Source organism: Cervus elaphus, chromosome 5 (genome assembly GCF_910594005.1).
Source record: "Cervus elaphus chromosome 5, mCerEla1.1, whole genome shotgun sequence".
Lineage (NCBI taxonomy): Eukaryota > Metazoa > Chordata > Mammalia > Artiodactyla > Cervidae > Cervus > Cervus elaphus.
This window is the reverse complement of record NC_057819.1, coordinates 115192882-115216537: the sequence shown is the minus strand read 5'-3', so window position 1 is coordinate 115216537 and position 23656 is coordinate 115192882. Positions and strand designations below refer to the sequence as shown.

Below are 23656 nucleotides of genomic sequence, written 5' to 3'. Positions count from 1 at the left end.
GACCACTCATTGCATGAATCTATTTATGTGAAATTTCCAGGATCTAGGCACATTTGTCGTGACAGAAAGGTTTAGTGGTTACGTAGAATTGGGAAGGCGTTGGAGGGAAATAGAAAGCATAGCTAACACAATTTGGAGTTTCTTTCTGAGGTGATGAAAATGTTCTAGAATTAGATAGTAGTCATGGTTATGCAACTTTATGACTATATTAAAACCCATTAAAGTATACATGTTAAAAGCATGAACTTCATGGTATATGAATTATATCTTATTTAAAGAATAAGATTTTAAAAACTTTAAAAAAATAGTCTTCTGGGGAAAGTATAACCATGACTCCAGAATCCTCGCTGGCAATTCCTTTCCTTTCTGTGACAGGAACCCAGCAGGTTGGGGTCCACAGAGCTGAGAAGCTCCTGTCTCAGGCATCACAGATTCAGGATGCTCCCGGCAGGGAGGGGGAGGCAAGGGAGGAAGATGGGAGAGAGAGGACCTCGGGGTGTGAGGAGAGAGAAGAGGACCCAGGCTCCCCAGCTCAGGGCCCGTCCCCTCCCATCCCCACCCCTGGCCCTGGGGTCCCAGCCCCATTCCCCATTCCAAGAACCACCTGGTTGTGGGAGAAGCCCCCGTGGGAGAAGGCAGGGAGGTCAGGGGCACAGGCAGCAACCTGGGGCAGGCAAGCCAGGGAGTTAACCTCACAGGACCCAGCATCCTGGTCCTCCCGGAAGTAGATGGAGTCAGCAGAATCCATGGAGGGCTCCTGGTCAAAGAAGTTGTAGGGTCGCAGGAAGAAGCCCACACCATTCCCCACTGTCACAGTGTTGGGAATGTCCTCTGCATGTGGGATGTGCAGGAAACCAGCTGTCACCCAGGCTACCAAGTCCTAGTGGGGGAAGAAAGAGGATCATGAGGTCAGGTGCTGCTAAGGACACCTCTGCCTCCCACAGTGGCCTCACACGGAAGGACTGAGCTCATCAGCCAGGAAAAAATGTGAAACCATAACACTTTCTTCCTTAGTGAGCCCTAAAGACCCCTGGAGAATTCTGACTTGGAAGGGAGTGAGGAGGCTCATGCTGGCTCCCTCTGCCTCCTCCCTCACCCCCACAGGCCCCCACTTGACTCACTTGCCCAGCAATGGTCTCATTGTTGATGAAGTCACTGAAGTCCAGGGTGGGGCTCCAGGGGTCGTTCAAATTATAGATGCTGGTGCTGCTGGGCTCCCCCTCCTTCCGCTGGGTCACGGCCAGCTGGTACCTGCAGGGGGTTTGGATTAGACCCACAAGATCATCGACTCATCCTGCTGCCTGAAGCTGCACTGAGGAGAGGACACAAAGGGGAAAGGAGGCACAAAGGTCTTAGGGTGTCCAGCCTCTTTATCATCCTCTGTCAACTTCCCACTCTCTCTCTCACAAAGTTCCTGCATGTGTTCAATATCATGTGTCTCAAACATCTACTAGCCGGTCGTTCAGACTTCAGGTGGGACTGTGACTCACGCTTCCATGCACATGGGACTCTGGGCCTGCATGCATTGGCACAGACACAGCCTGATTCCCATCTTAGGTCAATTTCAGTATCTCATGTACCTGGATTTTAGGGAGGACTCCCTCAGAACTATGCTCCTTTCTTCCTCTATTCTTCCTTCCTTCAACTTTTTTTTTTTTTTGTATTGGGGTATAGCCAATTGACAATGCCGTGATAGTCTCAGATGGACAGCAAAGGGACTCAGCCATATATATTCATGTATCCATTCTCCCCCAAACTCCGCCCCCGCCCCATTCAAGTTGCCACATAACATTGAGCAGACTTCTTTGTGCTACACAGTAGGATCTCGTCGGTTATCCATTTAATTTTTTTATTTTTGGCTGCACAGGGTCTTCACTGCTGTGAGCTCAGGCTTTTTCTAGTTGCAGGGAGCGGGGACTAGTCTCCATTGTGGAGCACGGGCTTTAGGCACGAGGGCTTTGGTAGTGGTGGCTCAGAGGCTGGAGTGCTGGCTCAGTAGTTGTGGTGAACGGGCTCCATTGCCCTGCAGCATGTGGGAATCTTAGCTCCCTGACCAGGGATCGAGCCCATGTCCCCTGCATTGGCAGGTGGATTCTTAGCCACTGGACCACTAGGGAAGCCCAATTTTAAGTATAGCTGCGTGTATATGTCTATCCCAAACTCCCCAACTAGCCCTTCCCCTCACCCTTCTTTCCTGGCAACCATAAGTTTGTTCTCTGTTAGTCTGTATCTGTTTTGTAAATAAGTTCACTTGTAAAATTTTTTTTTTTCAGATTTCTAATGTAAGGGATGTCATACGATATTTCTCCTTCTCCGACTTACTTCACTCAGTATGACAATCTCTAGGTTCATTCATGTTGCTGCAAATGTCCTCCACCCTACCAATGCCCCTACCCCCGTTTTATTGAGAGATAAGTGACCACTGGTGGTTAAATTCATAGATTTTATGTTAGGATGTTCTTCCAAGGTACTTAAAGAAATTTGATTCTACTAGGTTGAGCATACTCCTTAAACAATTATTTTATGTGGCTGGGTTTCCACTGACGTTCTCCTTCTGAGGAGCTGAAGCCATTACTTCTTTCTAATGGCTGAGTAATATTCCATTGTGTATATGAACTATATGTTCTTTATCCATTCCTTTGTCAACGAACATTTAGGTTGTTTTCATGTCTTGGCTGCAAACAGTGCTGTAAAGAGTGCTTCAATGAACACTGGGGTGCAAGTATACTTGTAGATCATATTTTTCTCTGGGTGTATGTCCAGGAGAGGGATTGCAGGATCGTATGGTAGTTCTATTTTTCAGTGTTTAAGGAATGTCCATACTATGTTCTTCATAGTGGCTGTACCAATGTACGCTCCCACAAGTAGTATAGGGGGTGTCCTCTTCTTACTACACCCTCTCCAGCATTTGTTTATGGATTTTTTAATAACTATTTTGACTCAATCTTTTTTTATAAGGTTTTTTTTTATATGGACCATTTTTAAAAAGTCTTTATTGAATTTGTTATAATCTTGCTTCTGTTTCATGTTTTGGCTTTTTGGCCATGAGAAATACGGGATTTTAGCTCCCTCACCAGGGATCAAACCCACAGCCCCTCCATTGGAAGGTGAAGTCTTAACCACTGGACTGCCAGGGAAGTCTCTCCTCTCCAACCTTGATTATGAACATTTTAAACATACAGAAAACTTGAAAGAGTAGTACAGTGAACACCCACACACCCACCTCATAGATTCTACTGATGCCTTAAACGCTTTTTCATGTTTGATTCAGTATCTATCTTTCCATTCATCCATTCACCCAGTAGGCTTCAATTTGAGCAGCCTAAGATTGTGGCTGTAGGAATGCATGTGTGTGAGAATGTGTGATTGTGAGTGTGTACACACACCCATGGGAGGTGGGGAACCTGGGCTCCCAGCAACACGTAGCCTTTTGTACCATCCACCTCCCCCAGTGCCTCCCTTATATCCCATCACCCACCTTGCCCAGCTGAAGGCTCTCTCCATGGAGCTGTTCTGGGGCAGTGGCCCCCCAGCAAAGCTGACCGTCTGGATGCGGTAGCCCCGAGGGTGCCCCCACTTGTTGTTCTGCTTGCTGGCCAGGTACAGGTAGCGAGGGGAGGCCCCTCCCAGGGGGAAGGCGGCCTGCTCCTCCGTCTCCAGCTGCTTCCGGGTCACCTGCAGGCTCTGTATCTGGTGCTCAGGGCTCCAGGGTACCGCCGTGGGGACAAAAGCCATGTCCTCAGCCCAGACCCAGTTCTCCAGTCCTGCGGGAGTGGAGTGGGGAGAAGGGAGGAGTGAGATTAGTCAGGCAGCTGCCCTGTCCCCTCTGGAGTCTGCCTGCTCCTGGCTTCAGAGTAGGAGGCAAAGACAAGGCTGGACTGAGTGTGTCCCTTGCTTCCCGCCCCTCTCCCCAGGATGTCCCTGATCCAGAGATTTGGAGAAGGCCTTTCTTCTGGACATCATCTCGGGTAATAACCCCAGATGCCCTACGACTGAGTTTCCATTGACCTTCTCCTTCTGAGGAGCTGAAGGTAGGGTAGTTTACCTGAGGTTGGAGCAGTCTAGCAGGCGATGTGCAGAGTTAGGTTCTTTCTGACCTGAGGAAAAGGTCTGCATATCATATCTGAAGCTCCATCACTAGAACTGCCTTCTCATGAACATAATCACAGCAGTAGCTCGATTTCCTGAGCTTGGAGGAGTTCTACACAGGCAGTGTGCTGAGGGCTTTTACATGGATTGATGCTTTCCTCTCACAACAACCCATTTTATGGATGGGACAACTGAGGCTTAGATGTGCCCCAGTTTGTCACCAAGGGCACATGGTTAGTTTCATGGCAGTGCCGGAGACCTGGGTCTCAGTCTGGCTCTACACTGACTATACATGAGTACCCAGAGGAAACCAACATCAAGTGGCTCCACCACTCATGGACAGCAGACATGCAGGCCAGCGGGAAGGAAAGCCAGACCCCAGGCCCAGCACTGCTGGAGGTTAGTGGTGTTTTCTATTGTTTGGGGTTTGGCAAGGAATTAGGCACAGTATGTTGCCTGCATATTTGTTTTGAACGAATTTATTGGCGTCCAGCTGGGTTCCACATTAGGAATCAACTTAAGTGATCTGAGACCAAAGAGCAGTAAGCTAAAACATGCCAGGAGCTCCCTCCATACCTTCAAAAGATTAGAGAGAGCGGAGACTGACTGAGCAAAGCCTGTTTCCTCTTGTGAATTACTGCTCCTAGGCCACACTCCACAGTTTCTGCTTACATGCATGTTAGTCGCTCAGCCATTTCTGACTGTTTGTGAGTCCATGGACTGTAGGTCTCCAGGCTCCTCTGTCTATGAAATTTTCCAGGCAAGAACACTGGAGTGGGTATCCATTCCCTTCTCTAGGGGATCTTCCCAACCCAGGGATCGAACCAGAGTCTCCTGCCTTGCAGGCAGATTCTTTACCATCTGAGCCACTGGGGAAGCCTTTCTACTTATAGATGATAATTACAGGCCAAGAGTTCTCTTTTCTGGTACAGCCACACAAGCAAACTCATATGGATAATAATAACAATCATAGCTAATTCTTCTCCACGTGTATCAGATACCATTACATGTGCTTTAAGGTTTGCCATAGGGACTTCTCAAGTGGTCCAGTGGCTAAGACTCTGAGCTCCCAATGCAGGGGGCCCAGGTTTGATCCTTGGTCAGGGAACTAGATACACATGAATCAACTAAGAATTCACATGAGACCTGGTGCTACCAAATAGATAAATAAATACATATATATTTTTCAGCCTGGATGGGGGGAAGTTTGAGGGAGAAGGGATACAAGTATACGTATGGCTGAGTCCCTTTGCTATCTACCTGAAACTATCACAACACTGTTAATCAGTTATTCTCCAATAAAAAGTTTGTTGTGTGTTTTTTTTTTAAAGGATTTCCCTGTCCAAGTCAGGGGACATGGGTTCAATTCCTAGTCTGGGAAAATTCCACATGCCTCGGGGAAACTAAGCCCGTGCCCCGCAACTACTGAGTCTTCACTCTAGAGTCTGTGCTCTGCCACAAGAGAAACCACCACAATGAGAAGCTTATGCACTGCAGCGATAGAAACCCCACTCACAGCAACAAAGACGCAGCAAAGCCATAAATAAACAGACAAGTACACACATTTTTTTAAAAAAGAGTTGTCCTAGTTTGGATGTAGAGATAAAGAGAGAAATGTGTGTCAGAATACATACATATATTTTCTAGTTAAGTCCAATAAAAGACCCTAAAAGCAATGACACCCCAGGAATAATGAGCACACCTGGTACCCAGATCTTGGTTTCTAAATACTATTCTCCAGTAAAAGAAATCAGAGATTCCTGGAGAAGTGGTTGAATTAAGGGTTAGAAGAGGGAAAATACAAGATGGAATGGGAACATATTGTTCCAGAGAGAAAAGAAGTGCTCAAAAAAGGAGGGAATCATATCAGCAGGACACAGGAACTAACCTGAAGGCCCTCCCAGTGACCAAAGCTGGAATAATTTAGGGAAAAAAAAATGATAGTAGGGGGTTATAACCCTTAGAATAAAATATCCATGAGTCCATACAGTTATGAATAAATAATTACATATGTAAGTAAAATGGAGGGACAACACTGTTTTATGGAAAATTCCAATGAATAAATGTATAAAGAAAAAGAGACAAATGTAAATGACACAGTAATAATCACTGTTGCAGGAAAAATCCACCAATAGATGCTAATATTCATAGACAAGAGCATGAGAAGAAAGAGCTTGAGAAGAAAAGAAATAGTATATTTGCACAGTATCAAAAATTTACCTCAAATATTTATTAATTGCAAGTGGAAAAACAGTAACTTTTGCAATGGAGGTAGCTGGAAAATAGCACCTTAACCACGTGCTTGAGTCCCACATCACTGGCGATAAGACATAAGGACAAGATGTATCCCATGATACGATGCTCTGAGAAGGGTGTAGTGTCATTCCTGTGGTTTTCTTACCCAAGAAACTCCATGAAAACAAAAACACAAGCTCAATCTAACCATGAGACAGTATCAGAGAAAACTCAATGAAAGACATTCTACAAAATGATTGACTAATATCTTCTAAAGTGTCAGTTCTTGGGACTTCCCTGTGGTCCAGTGGTTAAGCATCTGCCTTGCAATGCAGGGGATATGGGTTTGATTTCTGGTTGGGGGAATCAAAGATCCCACCTAAGATCTCATGTGCTGTGGGGCAAGGAAGCCTACGCACCGCAACTACGGAGCCCTCATGTTCTAGAGTGTCTGGCACAAGAGAGCCTGTGGGCTGTGACAAAAGATCCCGCTTGATGCAGTGAAGATCCCACATACTGCAACTAAGACTGGATGCAGCCAAACAGATAAATAATAGGAACTGCTTCAGATTGGAGAAGACCATAAAGAGATGGGAAATCTAACTGCAATGTGGGATGCTGGTTTAGATCCTGAATCAGAGAAAGGAAATCAGTGGAAGAACTGATAAAATTCTCATCAGGTCTGCCATTTATAGTATTGTAGTCATGTTAATTTCCTGGGTTTGACTGTCCTGTGTTTCTGTAAGATGTTAACATTAAGGGGAGTCAATGAAGGATATATGGCAACTCTGTATAATGTCTGCAATTTTTCTGTAAATCTAAAGTTTTTTCAGGGACTTCCCTGGTGGTCCAGTGGTTAAGAATTCATCTTCCACTGCATAGGATGCAGCTTTGATCCCTAGTCAAGGAGCTAAAATTTGACATGCCCTGGAGCATCTAAGTCCAAGAGCCACAATTAACTGAGCCCTCACATTCTAGAGCCTGTTCACAACAAGAGAGGCCCGTGAGCTTCTAGAGCAATTAGAGAAAGCCCAGCCATGATGACGAAGAGACGATGCTCTGCAATGAAGGCCCAGCTCAGCCAAAAACAAAAAAGTTATTTCAAAAGAAAAAATGTCTTCAAATAGTCATTTATCCTCCCAACAATCTTATGAGAAATGCACTGTTAAACCATTTTTATACTTGAGTAAACTGAGATACAAAGAGGATAAGCATAAAAATCTTTCTCTCAGGGTGTGGAGAAAAGGGAACCTTCTTACGTTGTTAGTAGGAATGTAAATTGGTGCAGCCACCAAGGAGAACAGCATGGAGGTTCCCCAGAAAAGTAAAGATAGAGTTGCCATGTGATCCAGAAATTCCACTTCTGGGTCTGGGAGAAAACTGTAATTCAAAAAAATACATGCACCCCAAAGTTTATAGCCACAGTATTTACAATAGCCAAGACCTAGAAGCAACCCAAGTACAACAACTGACGATTAGATTAAGAAGATGTGAGATACACATAAACACGATGGAAGTGGCTAGTGACTACCATATTGAACATAATAAAAGAATAGAAAAAAACATTTCCCAACAAATGCTGGAGAGGGTGTGGAGAAAAGGGAACCCTCCTACACTAAAACCTAAAAATAGAGTTACTATATGATCCAGCAATTCATGGGCATATATTCAGACAAACCTATAATTTGAAAAGATACATGTACCCCTGTGTTCATAGCAGCAGTATTTACAACAGTCAACACATGGAAACAACCTAAATGTCCATTGACAGGTGAGTGGATAAAGATGATGTAATACATATATGCAACGGAATATTACTGAGCCATGAAAAAGAACAAGTGAGAATCAGTTGAACTGAGGTGGATGAACCTATAGCCTGTTATACAGAGTGAAGTAAGTCAGAACAAGAAAACCAAATATTGTATATTAACACATATATATCAAATCTAGAAAAATGGTAGTGGTGAACCAACCAGTCCATCCCAAAGGATATCTATCAGTCCTGAATATTCATTGGAAGGACTGATGCTGAAGCTGAAACTCCAATACTTTGGCCACGTGGTGCAAAGAGCTGACTCGTTGGAAAAGACCCTGATGCTGGGAAAGATTGAGGGCAGGAGGAGAAGGGGACGACAGAGGATGAGATGGTTGGATGGCATCACTGACTCAACGGACATAAGTTTGAGTGAGCTCCGGGAGCTGGTGATGGACAGGGAGGCCTGGTGTGCTGCGGTTCACGGGGTTGCAAAGAGTCGGACACGACTGAGCGACTGAACTGAACTGAACCTTTTTGCAGGTCAGGAATGGAGACATAAACATAGAGAACTGACTTGTGGACACAGCAAGGGAAGGAGAGGGTAGGATGAATTCAGAGTGTAGCACTGAAATACTTTGTGTAAAATAACTAGTGGGAAGTTCCTATATAATGCAGGGAGTTCAGCCAGGTGCTCTGTGATGACCTAGAGGGGTGGGATGGGAAAGAGTGGGTGGGAGACTCATGAGGAAGGGGATATATATATGTATACACACACACACATACACACACTCTCTCACTCTCTCTCTCTCTCTCTCTCTCTCTCTCTCTCTCTCTCTTACGGTTGATTCACATCGTTGAACAGCAGAAACTAACACATTGTTAACAAATTATCTTCCAATTAAAAAATCTTATAAATAGTAAAATGCAGCACAAATTGACATATCTTTGAAACAGAAACACAGATTTACAGCTATAGAGAACAGATTTGTGGTTGCTGTGGGGGAGGGATGATTGGGAGTTTGGGATGAGCAGACATAAACTACTATATGTAGAATGGGTAAATAACAAAGACCTACTGCATAGCACAGAGAACTGTATTCAATATCCTGAGATAAACCATAATGGAAAATAATATGAAAAAGAATATATATATGTGTGTATAACTGAATCACTTTGCTGCATAGCAGAAATTAACACAACATTGTATATCAACTCAACTTCAATAAAAAAAGAAAAGGTTGCTCTCACATTTGCCAGGAGCTCTTCATGTGGTCCCTACTCCTCCATTATAACCTAAGCCTTTTGAAAGCAGAGATGTGGTTTCTTCTGTTAAACTGGTTTACGGCAGTGCTTGGCACAAATATGCATTCGGTAAATATTTGTTGTTTGCATGAGTGTAATATGTTGTTATGTGAGAAATTAGAACTGAGAAATATATGTACATTATGATTGAAAAATTTCAGTAAAAATCTATACCACTATATCTTACCATGGGTCTTCCCAGGTGACTCAGTAGTAAAGAACCCACCTGCCAATGCAGCAGATGTGGGTTCCATCCCTGGGTTAGGAAGACCCCCTGGAGAAGGAAATGCAACCCACTCCATTACTCTTGCCTAGGAAATCCCATGGATGGAGGAGCCTGGCGGGCTACAGTCCATAGGGTCGCAGAGTCGGTCACAACTGAGCAACTAAACCACCACTGTATAGTATCATACATAGCACATACTGTGATATATTCTAGAACTGCAGGTGCAGAGTTTTAAAAAAGAAAAAATTATTTTTTTAAGCATGAGGGAATAACTAAGGTTGAAAATCTCTGAGTAGTTCAATGACTTTCATATTTATTCATATACTTGTACATCTTTAATGTTTCAGAGAGATTTTTCTTCTTTTTGGCCTCCCAGCGAGCAGGATATTAGTACCCTGACCAAGGATGGAACCCTGCCTCCTGCAGTAGAAATGTGGAGTCTTAACCACTGGACAACCAGGGAATTGGCACAATGAAAACTTTTAAATCTAGGCTTAAGACTTCAGACTCTTTCATTGGAATCATTGCCTCCGCCAGCACGTCTTACCTCCTACATCCAGATCCACCTTGTAGTGGGCACTGTGGGTGTGGACGGTGCCCAGTGTGTGTTCCCCAACCTGGTTTCCGTATCTTCGGGCAGCACCAAAGAGAAACACTGAGCCGATGTAGCCTGTGGCATGGAATTTGACTTCTATGGCCCCATTGGGGTGGAAGACCATATCCCACACATAGTCATAATTAAGCATCGTGGACACAGACCTGAAGACCAGCACTGTCTCTACAACGCCCCCAAAATAGTGGGAAAGAAAATCTGAGTGGTGTCGCCTCAGGGGCAGGCCCTTGTTCTGCTCAAACACACAAAAGGCATCATGTAGTGTCTTGGGGGCTTGGGACTCCAGAAGGAAGTGCCAGTCCACATAGGTAGCCAGATAGGGACAGTCAACCCCACGGCTCAGGGGTGTGGAAAAGTACCCCAAACCAAAGTTGGCATCTGCATACCGGCCTCTCAAGGCCAAAGGAGAATTTCCACCATAGATGGCCAAGGCCTCCTGGACACTGACTTCATACGCAATTCTTTCCCCCTGGAAGCGGATGTCAAAGATCCTAGGACCACTGAAACCTCCAAGGCCAAAGGAGAAAGTCCACAATGAGGAGGCCACTCGATTGCCCTGGACCCTGAAGCGGGGCCCATGAGGATGGAACTGCAGAGGTGGAGTGGGACCCGGGGGCACCTGGGACTTCAGGGACCAGGACCCACCTGTGCCATTGTCTGGGATCACCACCACATTCACCTGGCCAGCCTCAAACTGCTCCTCCAGCTGGGCCAGACTCTCATAGTAGTGGCCTTGAAAGAACACCTTCTGGATGGTCCACTGGGCAGGGTCCAGAGCCTTGTGGTCTACTAGCAGCTCCAACCCCACAGGGTGCAGGAAGAACCCAGCCCCAGAAATGTTGTAGTAGAGGCCAAACCAGGTGGCCCTGTCCCCTGACTGCACGCCACGGGGAGCTGAGTTCATGGTCACCAGTTTTTGTCCTCCTTGTTTGTAGGAGCAGCAGTGGTGGAGGACACCAGCAGCCTGGAGCAGCTCTCTGTCAAAGATCATCTGATCTATGTCCAGGTACTCTCGGAGAAGCACAGGGCGTCGGTAATAGGGCAGGGGCCCCCCATGACGCTCCACAGTCACATCCCTCATGTAGGACGGCTGGGGCAGTGGCCCCACCACCAGCTCAGTCACATTGGGCTGGGGTTGTCCGCCAAAGAAGACGATGGCCAGTGCCTCCCGGGCAGGTGGGGGGCTCCCCCTGTCCAGGTGGGCCAGGGCTGCCGCCTTGGGGGGCAGCTGCAGCTCTACCGAGAAGATGCAGTTGTCTGAGGGTCGGGCCTGGGCTGCATCCACCAGGTCTGGCCCCAGCTTCTGGGTCAGGAAGCTCATCACAGCTGTCAGCTCTTCTCGGCTCAGGTCTGCAAACAGCTGGCTCTGGTCAGGCTGTGTCCAAGGTTGGACACTGGGGGATCCGGAGGAGCAGCGGGGAGGCAGACTGGGATGACATTGCTTCCCAACTTGTTTCTCACTCCCAGCACCACCTTCCTCCCTGCCCATTACCAGAAGAGTCCACAAGGACAGAAAAATGAAGATGAACATCTCTAAAACTCCTGGTTGTCCTCAGCCTCTCCAATTGGAATGCAGAATGCAAGATAGACAGACAGACAGGACCTGGGTGCTCGATGCCTCTTTCAGTCTCTGGAGGTGCCTGGCTCTGGGTGGTCCTTCTGGGCGATGGCATGTTGGGTAAATTCAAGACAAGCAGCCAAGGAAAGAGGGTTGACAGGGAGTGGAGGTTTGGTACAGGCAATGGTCAAACCAGGCTCGGGAGGTGGGGCTGAGGTAGAAACCTGGACTTTAAGTGGTCCACGTCAGCCTCTGTCTTCTTGTTCCAAATCAAACACTCAGGTTCAAGGTTGGGGCACAAAGTGGAGGAGGGCTGGGTTTGGGAGACACAGCTGGAGGGAGGAGAGGAAGATGTGACGGGGGCAGAAAGGGACTGTCTTTGGGCTTCTCTGCTCATGCAGATGCAGCCTTTCTCCTGGCTATGTGGCTACAAGCAAAATGCACCTGAGCACAACCCTCCAGCAGGATTTGCTCCTTCCTTCCTCTAGTCTGGGAAGCCCTCATCACTGCCTTCTGCTCCCCCATCAAGCAGAATCCTACAGGCACCCACAGGAGCCTGCAGAGTCATGCTGAGAACCCAAAGCACCAGGGAGGAGCTGGGGGACCGAAGGGCTGAGCCAGGTCAACATCTTGGAGGCCCTGAGCTGCCTGAGTCACTGGAGGGAAACATTTAGGGGGTGGAACCAGTAACAACCTGGACGGAGATGGGAGTTGCAGTGTAAGAAAGACCCTCTCCCTATCCCATGAGCAGGACTGGTGGATCATCACAGGTCAGAGTGCCTGGAACTCTGGCTGTGAACTTCCACCTTGGGCCAAGTTATAAATGCATCCAGCCATCACGGGCCCTCTCTCCTGACTGAGGTCTTTCTCCCTGTTCTTCAGAACCTAGCTTCTCTCCAGCTCACAGACTCATCTCCATCCACTGTTGACCCAGCAGTGAACCTGGGCTTGGAACAGGACAGAAGGGAGCAGAAGCTTCTGTACTATGTGTGCTCCCTGGATGTGACTCCCTCAGGTCAGAAGCTGAGCAGCATCTGAAATCTGTTTCCTGTCCTTCACCTCCCAGCCCTGCCTGTGCTTCCAGCAGGTGGAAGTCACCCCTCCCCATTGCTTCTCATTTCCCTTCTTTGAAGAGAGTCAGACAGAGAGAGTGAGTGGGAGACAGCAAAAGAGAAATTGAATGAGGTTTAACATTTTTCTTGTACATGTACAGACAAGTGGAGGCAAAGGGGTCACCAGAGGCCACCCCCATTTTTCTAGGTTCAAACACTTGAGAAGATTGAGTCCCCAAGCCCATGTCTCAACTCACTTTAGCTTTCCGTACCCTGCTGCTGCTAAATCGCTTCAGTCGTGTCTGACTCTGTGCGACCCCATAGATGGCAGCCCACCAGGCTCCCCCGTCCCTGGGATTCTCCAGACAAGAATACTGGAGTGGGTTGCCATTTCTTTCTCCAATGCATGAAAGTGAAAGGTGAAAGTGAAGTCGTTCAGTCATGTCCGACTCGTAGCGACCCCATGGACTGCAGCCCACCAGGGTCCTCCATCCATGGGATTTTCCAGGCAAGAGTACTGGAGTGGGGTACCATTGCCTTCTCCGTTCCGTACCCTACCCCTTCCTAAAACACAAGTTAGTTTAAAGAACAGAGTCAAATCTTGTTGGGCCCATTTATTAACGATAATAAATGAATATTAATATAGTCATATGGTTCAAAATTCAAAAATTTCTAAAGGGTTTATACTACTAAGTTGCCTCCCGTTTGAGTTCCCGTCTCCTGGTTCCTCTCCACAGCAGCAACCAGTGTTACCCATGTCTTCTGAATACACATTTCTAAGATATGAAAATATGTATTTATGTGATACTTCCCTGTAAAACACAAGTGGAGGTGTCCTATACACACTTCTGTGCTTTCTCTTGTTCACTGGATTATGATTCCCTATAAAGAGATATAATTACTTTTACAGCTGCATAGATTTGTTTTTTAAGAGTGTATCAGAATTTATTTCATCAGTCTTCTAGGAACAAGAGTTCTACTGCTTCCCATCTCTGGTTCTTTGCAGAGGTAGCCCAAATCCAATCTGCCACCACCCAGCTGTCCATAGGAACAGCCTGTGTGGAGGCTTCACCCCCAGAAACCCTGGCTTATTTGCATGCTTACATATGCTTGAGCAGCACCTCACCCCATGGTGTGAGTGCCTGGTCTTCCCGTTCTGCCTGCCCCACCTTCCCTGTTGGCTACGGCTGAGTGCCGAGGGCGCTGGCCACACACACCCCTGACATAAAATGACCACTCTTCATTAGCACTGCACCCACAACACTTGAGCTGCTGCTGTCCCCATGACCATCCTCTGCCAGAGGATGCAAGATCCAAGGCAGATCTATACAAATGGGCAGAAAGAACTGTGAAGAGACACCCTGCCCCAGGACTGAGGGAAGGGGAAGCTCCCAGACACAGGGAGACACATGGGGACTGTCTTCTCAAACTAGATGTCCCTTCCAGTTTGAGACTTCCACAGGCCTGGAGCCAGGAGAGGACACCAGAGTTGAGAAATGAGAACTGGGGAAAATCTGCTCAGGGCAGAAAGGGAAATCCCAGAAAATAAGAACAGGTAAGAACAGGAGGTCTGGCTCGGTCTCTTGTGGGGTCCCTGGGTCCTGGTACACACAAGGTTTTGTTTGAGCCCTCTGAATGTCTCTGGCAGGTATGGGGTTTGATTCTAAACGTGATTTCACCCCTCCTACCATCTCATTGGAAGGACTGATGCTGAAGCCGAAACTCCACTATTTAGTCAACTGATGCAAAGAACTGACTCGTTGGAAAAGACCCTGATGCTGGGAAAGACTGAAGGCAGGAGGAGAAGGGGATGACAGAGGATGAGATGGTTGAATGGTATCACTGACTTGATGGACATGAGTTTGAGCAAGCTTCAGGAGTTGGTGGTGGACAGGGAAGCCTGGCGTGCTGCCGTCCATGGGGTCTCAAGGAGTCAGACATGACTGAGCGACTGAACTGAATTGAACTGAAGAACAGGAGGGGGTTAGGCAAGAAGGAAGAGAGAGAGAGAAAGAGGACTAGAATGAGAGGAAACATGGGCCAAAGAGTTCTTTCCAGCTGGACTCCTGGATTCACCTGGCAGGAACCCTGCCCGGGGTGCCTAGGCGGCCATCCACATAGACAGCCCCCATCCTCCCCTCCCAAGTGAGGACTGGGGAATCTCAGAAGAGATCTGGCATGGCCTAAAAAGATTTGAGAAACCCAGAAGGCAAAATAAGTAGAAAACAAACAAAAAAAATGGCCAAAGTTAAGTCTTCTAGAAAGGTTTAATCATCACTCTAGACTTCCTGTTGGCCATTTATCTTCTCTCTGCGATAGGGATGCAGCAGGTCTGGAGTCCACAGAGTTGAGAAGCCCATGGGTCAGGCAGCACAGGCTATGGATACTCCCAGGAGGGATGAGGGGGCAAGAGCAGAAGGTGGGAGAGGGAGGAACCTGGGGTGGGAGCTGGGAGAAACTCAGTGCCCAGCCCCTCCCCTCTCCACACTCCCTTGTCTTTGGGTCCTAGACACATTCCTCACCCCAAGGGCCACCTAGTACTCAGGGAAGCCCCCATGGGAGAAGGCAGGGAGGTCAGGGGCACAGGCAGCAACCTGGGGCAGGCAAGCCAGGGAGTTGACCTCACAGGACCCAGCATCCTGGTCTTCCCGGAAGTAGATGGAGTCAGCAGAATCCATGGAGGGCTCCTGGTCAAAGAAGTTGTAGGGTCGCAGGAAGAAGCCCACACCATTCCCCACTGTCACGGTGTTGGGAATGTCCTCTGCATGTGGGATGTGCAGGAAACCGACTGTCACCCAGGCCACCAAGTCCTAGCGGGGTAGAAAGAGAGTCAAGACTCCTGGCACTGCTAAGGTCAATTGCCTCCCCCAGGCTTCACTTTGGGAGCCTAGCTTTGAACAAGAGAGTTTTAAGTCTTTAATGTTTTCCTACTAGCCCAGAAATCAAAGCATAATGAATCGATTTCACATTGGGAGCAATACCAGAACTCCTTGCTAGCCTAAAGTCTCCACCTCTGACTTTCCCTATCACATCACCATCAGTCTATGCATCTGAGGGGAATAATGCAACCTTCAGGTTGCTTCAGTACCTCCCCTGACTCTGGGAGTATTCCCAAACTGTAACTGAGAGAAGGAGAATGGAAGAGGGAAGATCAGGCATTGAGAGGCAGAAAAGGCTGACATTTAGCAATTAATCTTTAGTGTGAAGCCAAAAACAGAGATGTTGATATAAGCGATGTTATCTTCCGTGGTCACTCGAGCCCTCCTGAATCCTGCAGCCCTTAAAGGACTCAGTCCACAGAGCTGAGACTGAGACTAAGAGGGCTGTTGCCTCTTGAGGGTCTGCAGATGAACTCCCAGCTTAGGAAGTTTCCCTCCACAAGTAATGAGCAGATCCACAAAATCACAGAAGGCAGGAGTCAGCTCAGCCTTTGAGGTGATCACGGGGTTTCAGCCCCCACCGCAAAGGAAGGTTGGGCTGATCTTTGTGTCCCCCAACCCTTCCCTCTTCTCCCGCAGTCAGCTGACCTTTCCAGCAATGGTCTCATTGTTGATGAAGTCAGCAAAGTCCACAGTGGGAGTCCAGGGGTCATTCTGATTGAAGACGCTGGAGCTGCTGGGCTCTGTCTCCTTCCTCTGGGTCACGGCCAGCTGGTACCTAGAGATGCTCTGGTCAGGGGTCCATGGTCACTGTCCCTGTCCTGCTGCCTGATCATCATGGAAGGGAGCCAAGCCCATGGACCTCAGGTTTCCCCTCTCATCTACAGTCACTCAATGTCACCCTAGAAGCTGTCAGTAGCTCAGCATCTTTTCAAGTCTACCTGTCGATCCCTTGCAATTTCACAGCATACCCCAACCAAAACAGAGAAGACTTTTCCCGTGTGGGCTCTAGCGTTCCCAGGGGGCTGTGTATCCACTGTTGGCCTTTTGATATCCAAGAAATAAGTTTTGTGCTCTTAGCTCACCTGGTGTAGAATTTGAACTGGGTTCCCAATTGCCCCTCCCAACATGCTCTTCTCCTCTCATCCACCCCCCTCCAGCAACACACCCCACCTACCTTCCCCAGCTGAAGGCTCTCCCCATGGAGCTGTTCTGGGGCAGTGGCCCCCCAGCAAAGCTGACCGTCTGGATGCGGTAGCCCCGAGGGTGCCCCCACTTGTTGTTCTGCTTGCTGGCCAGGTACAGATAGCGAGGGGAAGACTCTCCCAGGGGGAAGGCGGCCTGCTCCTCCGTCTCCAGCTGCTTCCGGGTCACCTGCAGGCTCTGTATCTGGTGCTCAGGGCTCCAGGGTACCGCCATGGGGACAAAAGCCATGTCCTCAGCCCAGACCCAGTTTTCCAGTCCTGGTGGGGAGGGGCAAAGGGTGAGGGGAGGAGGGAGGCCTGGTCAGGCAGCTGCCCTGCCCACTCTGGACTCTGCCTGCACCTGACTTCAGAGTGCGGGCCAAAAAGAAGACCAACTGAGTGTGTCCCCTGCTTCCCTCCCCTCTCACCTGAAAATGTCCCCAATCGTTCAGCCCCCTCCACTGGAATCATTGCCTCCCCTAGGGTGTCTTACCTCCGACATCCAGATCCACCTTGTAGTGGGCACTGTGGGTGTGGACAGTGCCCAGCGTGTGTTCCCCAACCTGGTTTCCGTATCTTCGGGCAGCACCAAAGAGGAATGCTGAGCTGATGTAGCCCGTGGCATGTAATTTGACTTCTATGGCTCCATTGGGATGGAAGACCATATCCCACACATAGTCATAGTTGAGCATCGTGGACACAGACCTGAAGACCAGCACTGTCTCCACAACGCCCCCAAAATAGTGGGAAAGAAAATCTGAGTGGTGTCGCCTCAGGGGCAGGCCCTTGTTCTGCTCAAACACACAAAAGGCATCATGTAGTGTCTTGGGGGCTTGGGACTCCACAACGAAGTGCCAGTCCATGTAGGTGGCCAGATAGGGGCAGTCTACCCCACGAATCAGGGGTGTGCCAAAGTAACCCATGCCAAAGCCACTATCCGTATAGCGAGTAAGCATTGCTGCTGGGGTATTCCCACCATAGACAGCGCCAGCCTCTTGTAGGCTGATCTCATAAGCCAGCCGTTCTCCCTGGAATCGAACGTCAAAGATCCTAGGACCACTGAAAGCTCCGAGGCCAAAGGAGAAAGTCCACAATGAGGAGGCCACTCGACTGCCCTGGACACTGAAGCGGAGGCCCTGAGGATGGAACTGCAGAGGTGGAGTTGGACCCGGGGGCACCTGGGACTTCAGGGACCAGAACCCACCTGTGCCATTGTCTGGGATCACCACCACATTCACCTGGCCAGCCTCAAACTGCTCCTCCAGCTGGGCCAGACTCTCATAGTAGTGGCCTTGAAAGAACACCTTCTGGATGGTCCACTGGGCAGGGTCCAGAGCCTTGTGATCTACCAGCAGCTCCAATCCCACGGGGTGCAGGTAAGGCCCACTCTTTGTGATATTATAGTAGATGCCAAACCAGGTGGACCTATCACCTGATTGTAATCCACGGGGAGCTGAGTTCATGGTCAACAGTTTATGTCCTCCTGGTTTGTAGGAGCAGCAGTGGTGAAGGACACCAGCAGCCTGGGGCAGCTCTCTGTCAAGGATCATCTGGTCTATGTCCAGGTACTCTCGGAGAAGCACAGGGCGTCGGTAATACGGGAGGGGACCCCCATGACGCTCCACGGTCACATCCCGCATGTAGGAGGGCTGGGGCAGCGGCCCCACCACCAGCTCAGTCACATTGGGCTGGGGTTGTCCGCCAAAGAAGACGATGGCCAGTGCCTCCCGGGCAGGTGGGGGGCTCCCCCTGTCCAGGTGGGCCAGGGCTGCCGCCTTGGGGGGCAACTGCAGTTCTACTGAGAAGATACAGTTGTCTGAGGGTTGGGCTTGGGCTGCATCCACCAGGTCTGGCCCCAGCTTCTGGGTCAGGAAGCTCATCACAGCTGTCAGCTCTTCTTGGCTCAGGTCTGCAAACAGCTGGCTCTGGTCAGGCTGTGTCCAGGGCTGGGCGCTGGGGGATCTGGAGGGGCAGTGGGGAGGCAGGCTGGAATCACATTGCTTCCCAATTCCCTTCTCACTCCCAGCACCACCTTCCTCCCTGCCCATCACCAGAAGAGTCCACAAGGACAGAAAAATGAAGATGAACATCGCTAAAACTCCTGACTCTTCAGGCTCTTGAATCAGAAAGCAGCATGCAAGACAGACACACGGACAGACAGAACAAAGTGGACGATGCCTCCTTAGTGTCTGGAAGTTCCTGTCTCTGGGTGGCGCTTCTGGGCGATGACGTGATGGGTACATTCAAGACAAGCAGCCAAGGACAGAGGGTTGGCAGGGAGTGGAGGGTGGGGTGGGGGCCATGGTTAACTCAGTTTGGGAAATAGGGCTGAGGTAGGAATCTGCATTTTAACTGGCCCACGTCATTTTAACTGGCCCTCTGTCTTCGTGTTCCAAATCAAACACTCAGGTTCAATGTTGGGGTACAAAGTGGAGGAGGGCTGGGTTTGGGAGACACAGCTGGAGGGAGGAGAGGAAGATGTGACGGAGACAGAAAGGGACTGTCCTTGGGCCCTTCCTTCCTGCTCCAGGCCCTAACTTTCTCCTGGCTACCTGGCTGCAAGCAAAACACACCTGAGCACAACCCTCCAGAGGATTTGCTCCTTCCTTCCTCCAGTCTGGGAAGCCCTCATCACTGTCCTCTGTTCCCCCATCAAACAGAATCCTACAGGCACCCACAGGAGCCTGCAGAGTCATGCTGAGAACCCAAAGCACCAGGGAGGAGCTGGGGGACTGAAGGGCTGAGCCAGGTCAACATCTTGGAGGCCCTGAGCTCCCTGAGTCACTGGAGGGGAGCATGCAGTGGGGGGAGCAGTCAGTGTAAGAAAGACCCCCTCCTTACCCCATGAGCAGGGCTGATGGACCGTCACAGGTCATGGTGTCTGGAACCCTGACTGTGAACTTAACCCAGGTGTCCACAAGCCTCATCCCCAGGAAACCCTTTCCAGAATACTGCAGAGGCAGAGAACAAAGCTAACTCCATTCTCAGGCAGGTGATGTGGGGGAGACACCATCTTCTGTGCAGCCAGGCCCTGACAGGACCAGGAGACCTGAGGGTCCCAGAGATGGGACGTGCTTCCCTGGGGACCTAGGGGAGAAGCCAATCCAAATTGCACACGCCCAAGACCACTTCCCCCGAAAGGCTCCTTAGATGACCTTGCAGGTCACCTGGAGGAGAATGGACAGTTCCAGCCAAAAGGATCAGAAGGTGCAAAGGTACAGAACTTGAAACAGCCTGGGCATGGGCAGGAAATGGCCAAGGTCAGCATATTGGGTGTGAGGTGGAGACAGGAGTCTGTGGGACAGCAAAAGAGATCAGGTCAGGAAGGCTTGTGCAGTGTGTGGGTCTTAAGCAAAGTAGGCACTGCAGAAAGACAGAAATCTGGGAATATGTGTTACCAGGGAAATGAACCCCAGAAAGTTCAGGTTCTCCAGATACCAGCTGCTTCTGCAACCTGCTCTATTTTGATATGGAAATTCCACATGCGGGTCATTTTGTTAACAACCTTGGTCCTTGGAGTCTTGCATCAATAGAATTGATAAGAGGTCGGTGAAGTAAATCAAGTGAGAGTTAATTGGTACTCAAGCTGCTGTAGGAAAGAGCAAGAACTAAACACAGGTTCCCTTGCTTGCCCTCCGTGGACTGGTTCCTTCAGTGGAGTAAGAGCAGGGGCAGATCCGCTGAGCGGGCCCCCAGGGCTGACTTAGGTGGTCTGCCCAACTGCTAGTGGTGCTGTGGGCAGGGATCGTGCCCAATACACTGCTTTTGCTTTTGGCAACTCAGAAGTGGCAGTACACGTGTGCTCTTTTTGTATCTTATGGTTTATGATAGCTCCAACTGCTGGCCCATGCCAGTATCTTTAATGCCTTAAAGTTTCCCTGTATTCTGTTGCTTGAGGAGACATTTGTCCACGTGCCAGTGCAAGCACCCCACTCAAGGGTCTTCAGCCCCAGACTCTGAAATTGAAATGGTTCATGTGGACTTTGTAATTAGAGGAGCAGAATCTAAGGTCACACCCAGCCCTGGCCACAAGGTCAGGCTTTCCAGGCCACAAACTTCATTCTGGATCCTTTTGTAAGTGATAGCCTCTTCTCCTTGGTAAGAACGCATCATCAAGAGGATGGATAATGCTTTCCCTGTGCTTGGTAAAAGTTATCCCAACGAGGGTGACCAAGCAGAGGTCGAGAAAAGCCACTCTGCTGGGGTATCCCAGGTCTCCTAGGGAAGGTGTGTAATGATCAGGGAGCGGGAGGGAGAGATTTTGCCTGACCTAGTTAGGAATTGGTACAGAAGAAGGTGCCCCCTGCCCATCTTCTCTAAGTGTCCTGCTGACACATCGCTTCCTCTGATGTCCTTTCATCATAGGCTTCACAATCATCGTGTCAGCCATCCTAAAACAAAAAAGGAGTCTCATTTGGAAAATTACTCAGGAAACAGGACCACACCTCCTGTTCCCCCCACTGGATCTTATGTGTGCCTTTGGACAAACTTGGCCCCAGCCTCTGTGACTATGCTCAAGGTAAGTTGATTCCTGGGACCCAGAGCCCATGTCCAGCCCCCAGATCTGGGCCCCAGGAGGCGGTGACTGACCTGAGCTTCTCTCTGAGGCCCGGTCCAGCAGCGGAAGGACACGCAGGTCACTGCACTCCGATCTGCAATCTGGGGACACTGCTCTGACTGTGGTTCCGAGCAGGGCTTGGATGTGGGACAGACAGGGACCATGACACCGGACCGGAGGCAAAGGGCCGGACTGAGGCCAGTGACCTGGAGGACAAGAGGAAGGGAGGGTCTGAGCAGTGTGGTGGGTGGAGTTGACAGGATTCGGTGTCTAATTGGCTGGGTGGGTGGGTGAGACAGAGCACAGCGACTTAGGCCACACAAAGACACAGTTCCATTCGGTGACTTGGTATTTATGGACTTTTCTTTTTTTGGTCCCACAGTGCAAGTTGTAGGATCCTAGTTCCTCAACCATGCATAGACTCCATGACAGCTGCAGGGGATTGGAGGAGCCCTAACCACTGGACTGCCAAGGAATTTCCTCCAACGAGTGACTTGAGTGAGCAAGGGGCTTTCCTCATCAGAAGGACCTACAAGAAAAACAGCAAGGTTAAGGGGGAAACCAATAAGTTTGAAGTTGAGGTGCTCCTGGGAAGCCCAGGCATAGATGCCCAGAAAAAGGACCATTGTCTCTATGGGTTTCCAGGGATGGGTGAACAGCTTCTAGGCTAGAAATTGAGATTTAGGTCGAGCAACAAGTAGTAATCATTGAAGATAGGAGAGCCTGCAATCATCCATGGAGGACTGTGTAGAGGGGAGAGAGGAGGGCCGGGGCCGAAGGCCAGAAAACGCCCAGGTGTGGGCCTGAGCGAGCTGGTTGGCGGAGCAGAAGGAAAGGAGCCGGCACAGAAGCCTGAGAAGCAACTGGCATGCCCTCGGAGGGGTCAACATGTGAGGAGGTCACAACAGGCGAGAGTTTTCAGTAGGGACTAGTCAGAGAGGACCAAGGCCACCCAGAGGTCCAGAAGTAGTGGCTGGAAGGGAGTGTGTTTTCTGCATCAGCAGAGGGAGGGAATGGGATGAGGAGGGACTCAGGGGAAGGAAACTGACCCTGGAAAGGTAGAGCTCTCGTTGGAGGATGGCACCTGGAAGGAACAGACCCAGGGAAGACACCCCCAGGAGCGGCTGGGCCCTGGCATCGACTTAGCGAGTTGAGTCAGAGCCAGTTAGAAGGGAGAGATTTAAAGTTCAGAGAGAGGAGTGGACAACTGAGAGAGAACCTTCTGGAGGGGGCCAGCAGGGGTGGGTTTCCCTTACAACAGGTAGAGTCTGTAGAAATAATCAACCCCTTTTCACTGCCAAGTCCAGTCAAAGAAGCTGTCAGGGAGAGCCAAGAAACCTTTTTTTGTTGCTGTTAGGATTTCATTTTCTCCCATCCCACCATCCTCTGTATAAAGTTTACAAGGATCATCTAAGCAATTAGCCCATCAGTGCACAAAGGACCAAGGGAACGATTTTGGGCTAGGATTTTACTTTAACCAGCCTCTGACTTTCCCAAGTGTTAAGTGTTCATTAAAATAGTGATGCTCTGGGACTTCCCTGGTGGTCCAGTGCTTCACACACTGGGCCCCACTGCAGGAGGGGCAAAGGAAGCTCTCCCCCTGGCACTCCCTTGCTGAGAATCCTTCCATGGCTCCCCGTTTCCCTTAGGGTAACCGTGGATTGCAAGCACCTGCCTTCTCTGCCCCTGCGGCCCTCCAGGCTCTGCTCTCAGCCCACACACCTGTCAGTGAACTTGGGGACTTGGACGGTGTTACCTTGTCACTTCCTGGCCTTGGAACATGTTGTTCTCTCTTCCTGGAAATTTGTCACTACTCAATTCCTTCTCCTGTGGCCAGCTCTACCCATCAGCTTAGACATCACGTCCCTCAGGAAGCCTTCTCCAGTCCCTAAGTCCAGGTTAGGAACCCCTGCTTTGTCCTCCTCACACCTCCCCTGGAAAACTCCCTGATGTTTGACTCTTGACTTGCCCCTGTCACCCCTGGGGGCGACATTGTGTCTTACTCCATAATGTACCCTGGTGCCTCCCAAGGTGCCTGGCACACAGGAGGCACTGGGGAAGTCTGGAAGTTCACAGTGGGAATCCTACTCCTGCACTCTCAGAGGGAGCCCTGCCTAGGGGCTGCAGGAGGAGAGCCAAGGCAGGAGGACACAGCTTCTGCTGCTCACAGGGTTTGCCTGTGTCTCCATTCCTGGATTCCCAGT

The 23656-nt window shown here is 49.6% G+C and overlaps 2 protein-coding genes and 1 long non-coding RNA gene across 5 annotated transcripts; 1 reads left to right on the top strand and 2 right to left on the bottom strand.

Annotated features, from left to right (window-relative positions):
• LOC122695153 (primary amine oxidase, liver isozyme-like) lies at positions 1-11968 on the bottom strand. 3 transcript variants are annotated; one of them, XM_043904698.1, is made up of 5 exons: positions 10867-11960; positions 10156-10278; positions 3479-3764; positions 1122-1251; positions 1-880 (listed from the first exon to the last, which is right to left on the bottom strand). In XM_043904698.1, the coding sequence occupies exons 1-5, from the start codon at positions 11750-11752 to the stop codon at positions 533-535; spliced, it is 1773 nt and encodes a 590-aa protein (XP_043760633.1). In that variant the 5' UTR covers positions 11753-11960; the 3' UTR covers positions 1-532. The 3 variants fall into 3 exon arrangements, with proteins under 3 accessions (XP_043760633.1, XP_043760632.1, XP_043760634.1); XM_043904697.1 differs by having other exon boundaries at positions 10156-11968; XM_043904699.1 differs by lacking the exon at positions 10156-10278.
• Positions 11969-15079: 3111 nt separating this feature from the next.
• Positions 15080-19108, bottom strand: LOC122695152 (primary amine oxidase, liver isozyme). Its single transcript, XM_043904696.1, has 4 exons — positions 17388-19108; positions 16888-17173; positions 16359-16488; positions 15080-15641 (listed from the first exon to the last, which is right to left on the bottom strand). Exons 1-4 carry the CDS (start codon positions 18982-18984, stop codon positions 15366-15368), a joined length of 2289 nt encoding a protein of 762 aa, XP_043760631.1. The 5' UTR covers positions 18985-19108; the 3' UTR covers positions 15080-15365.
• LOC122695161 lies at positions 19041-23330 on the top strand. The gene is made up of 4 exons (XR_006341317.1): positions 19041-19163; positions 21260-21413; positions 21835-21950; positions 23102-23330. It is a non-coding gene; the product is annotated as an uncharacterized LOC122695161 (long non-coding RNA).
• Positions 23331-23656: the final 326 nt, after the last annotated feature.

Excerpts from the sequence above, each read along its gene's own strand:
- LOC122695153 (XM_043904697.1), bottom strand. The coding sequence starts at position 11,752 with ATGTTCATCTTCATTTTTCTGTCCTTGTGGACTCTTCTGGTAATGGGC. Across the intron at positions 3,765-10,155 it reads GGTGGATCTGGATGTAGGAG|GACTGGAGAACTGGGTCTGG; the intron begins GTAAGACGTGCT and ends CCACTCCCGCAG. Across the intron at positions 881-1,121 it reads ATGAGACCATTGCTGGGCAA|GACTTGGTAGCCTGGGTGAC; the intron begins GTGAGTCAAGTG and ends TTCCCCCACTAG.
- LOC122695152 (XM_043904696.1), bottom strand. The coding sequence starts at position 18,984 with ATGTTCATCTTCATTTTTCTGTCCTTGTGGACTCTTCTGGTGATGGGC. Across the intron at positions 16,489-16,887 it reads AGAGCCTTCAGCTGGGGAAG|GTACCAGCTGGCCGTGACCC; the intron begins GTAGGTGGGGTG and ends GAGCATCTCTAG. Across the intron at positions 15,642-16,358 it reads ATGAGACCATTGCTGGAAAG|GACTTGGTGGCCTGGGTGAC; the intron begins GTCAGCTGACTG and ends CTACCCCGCTAG.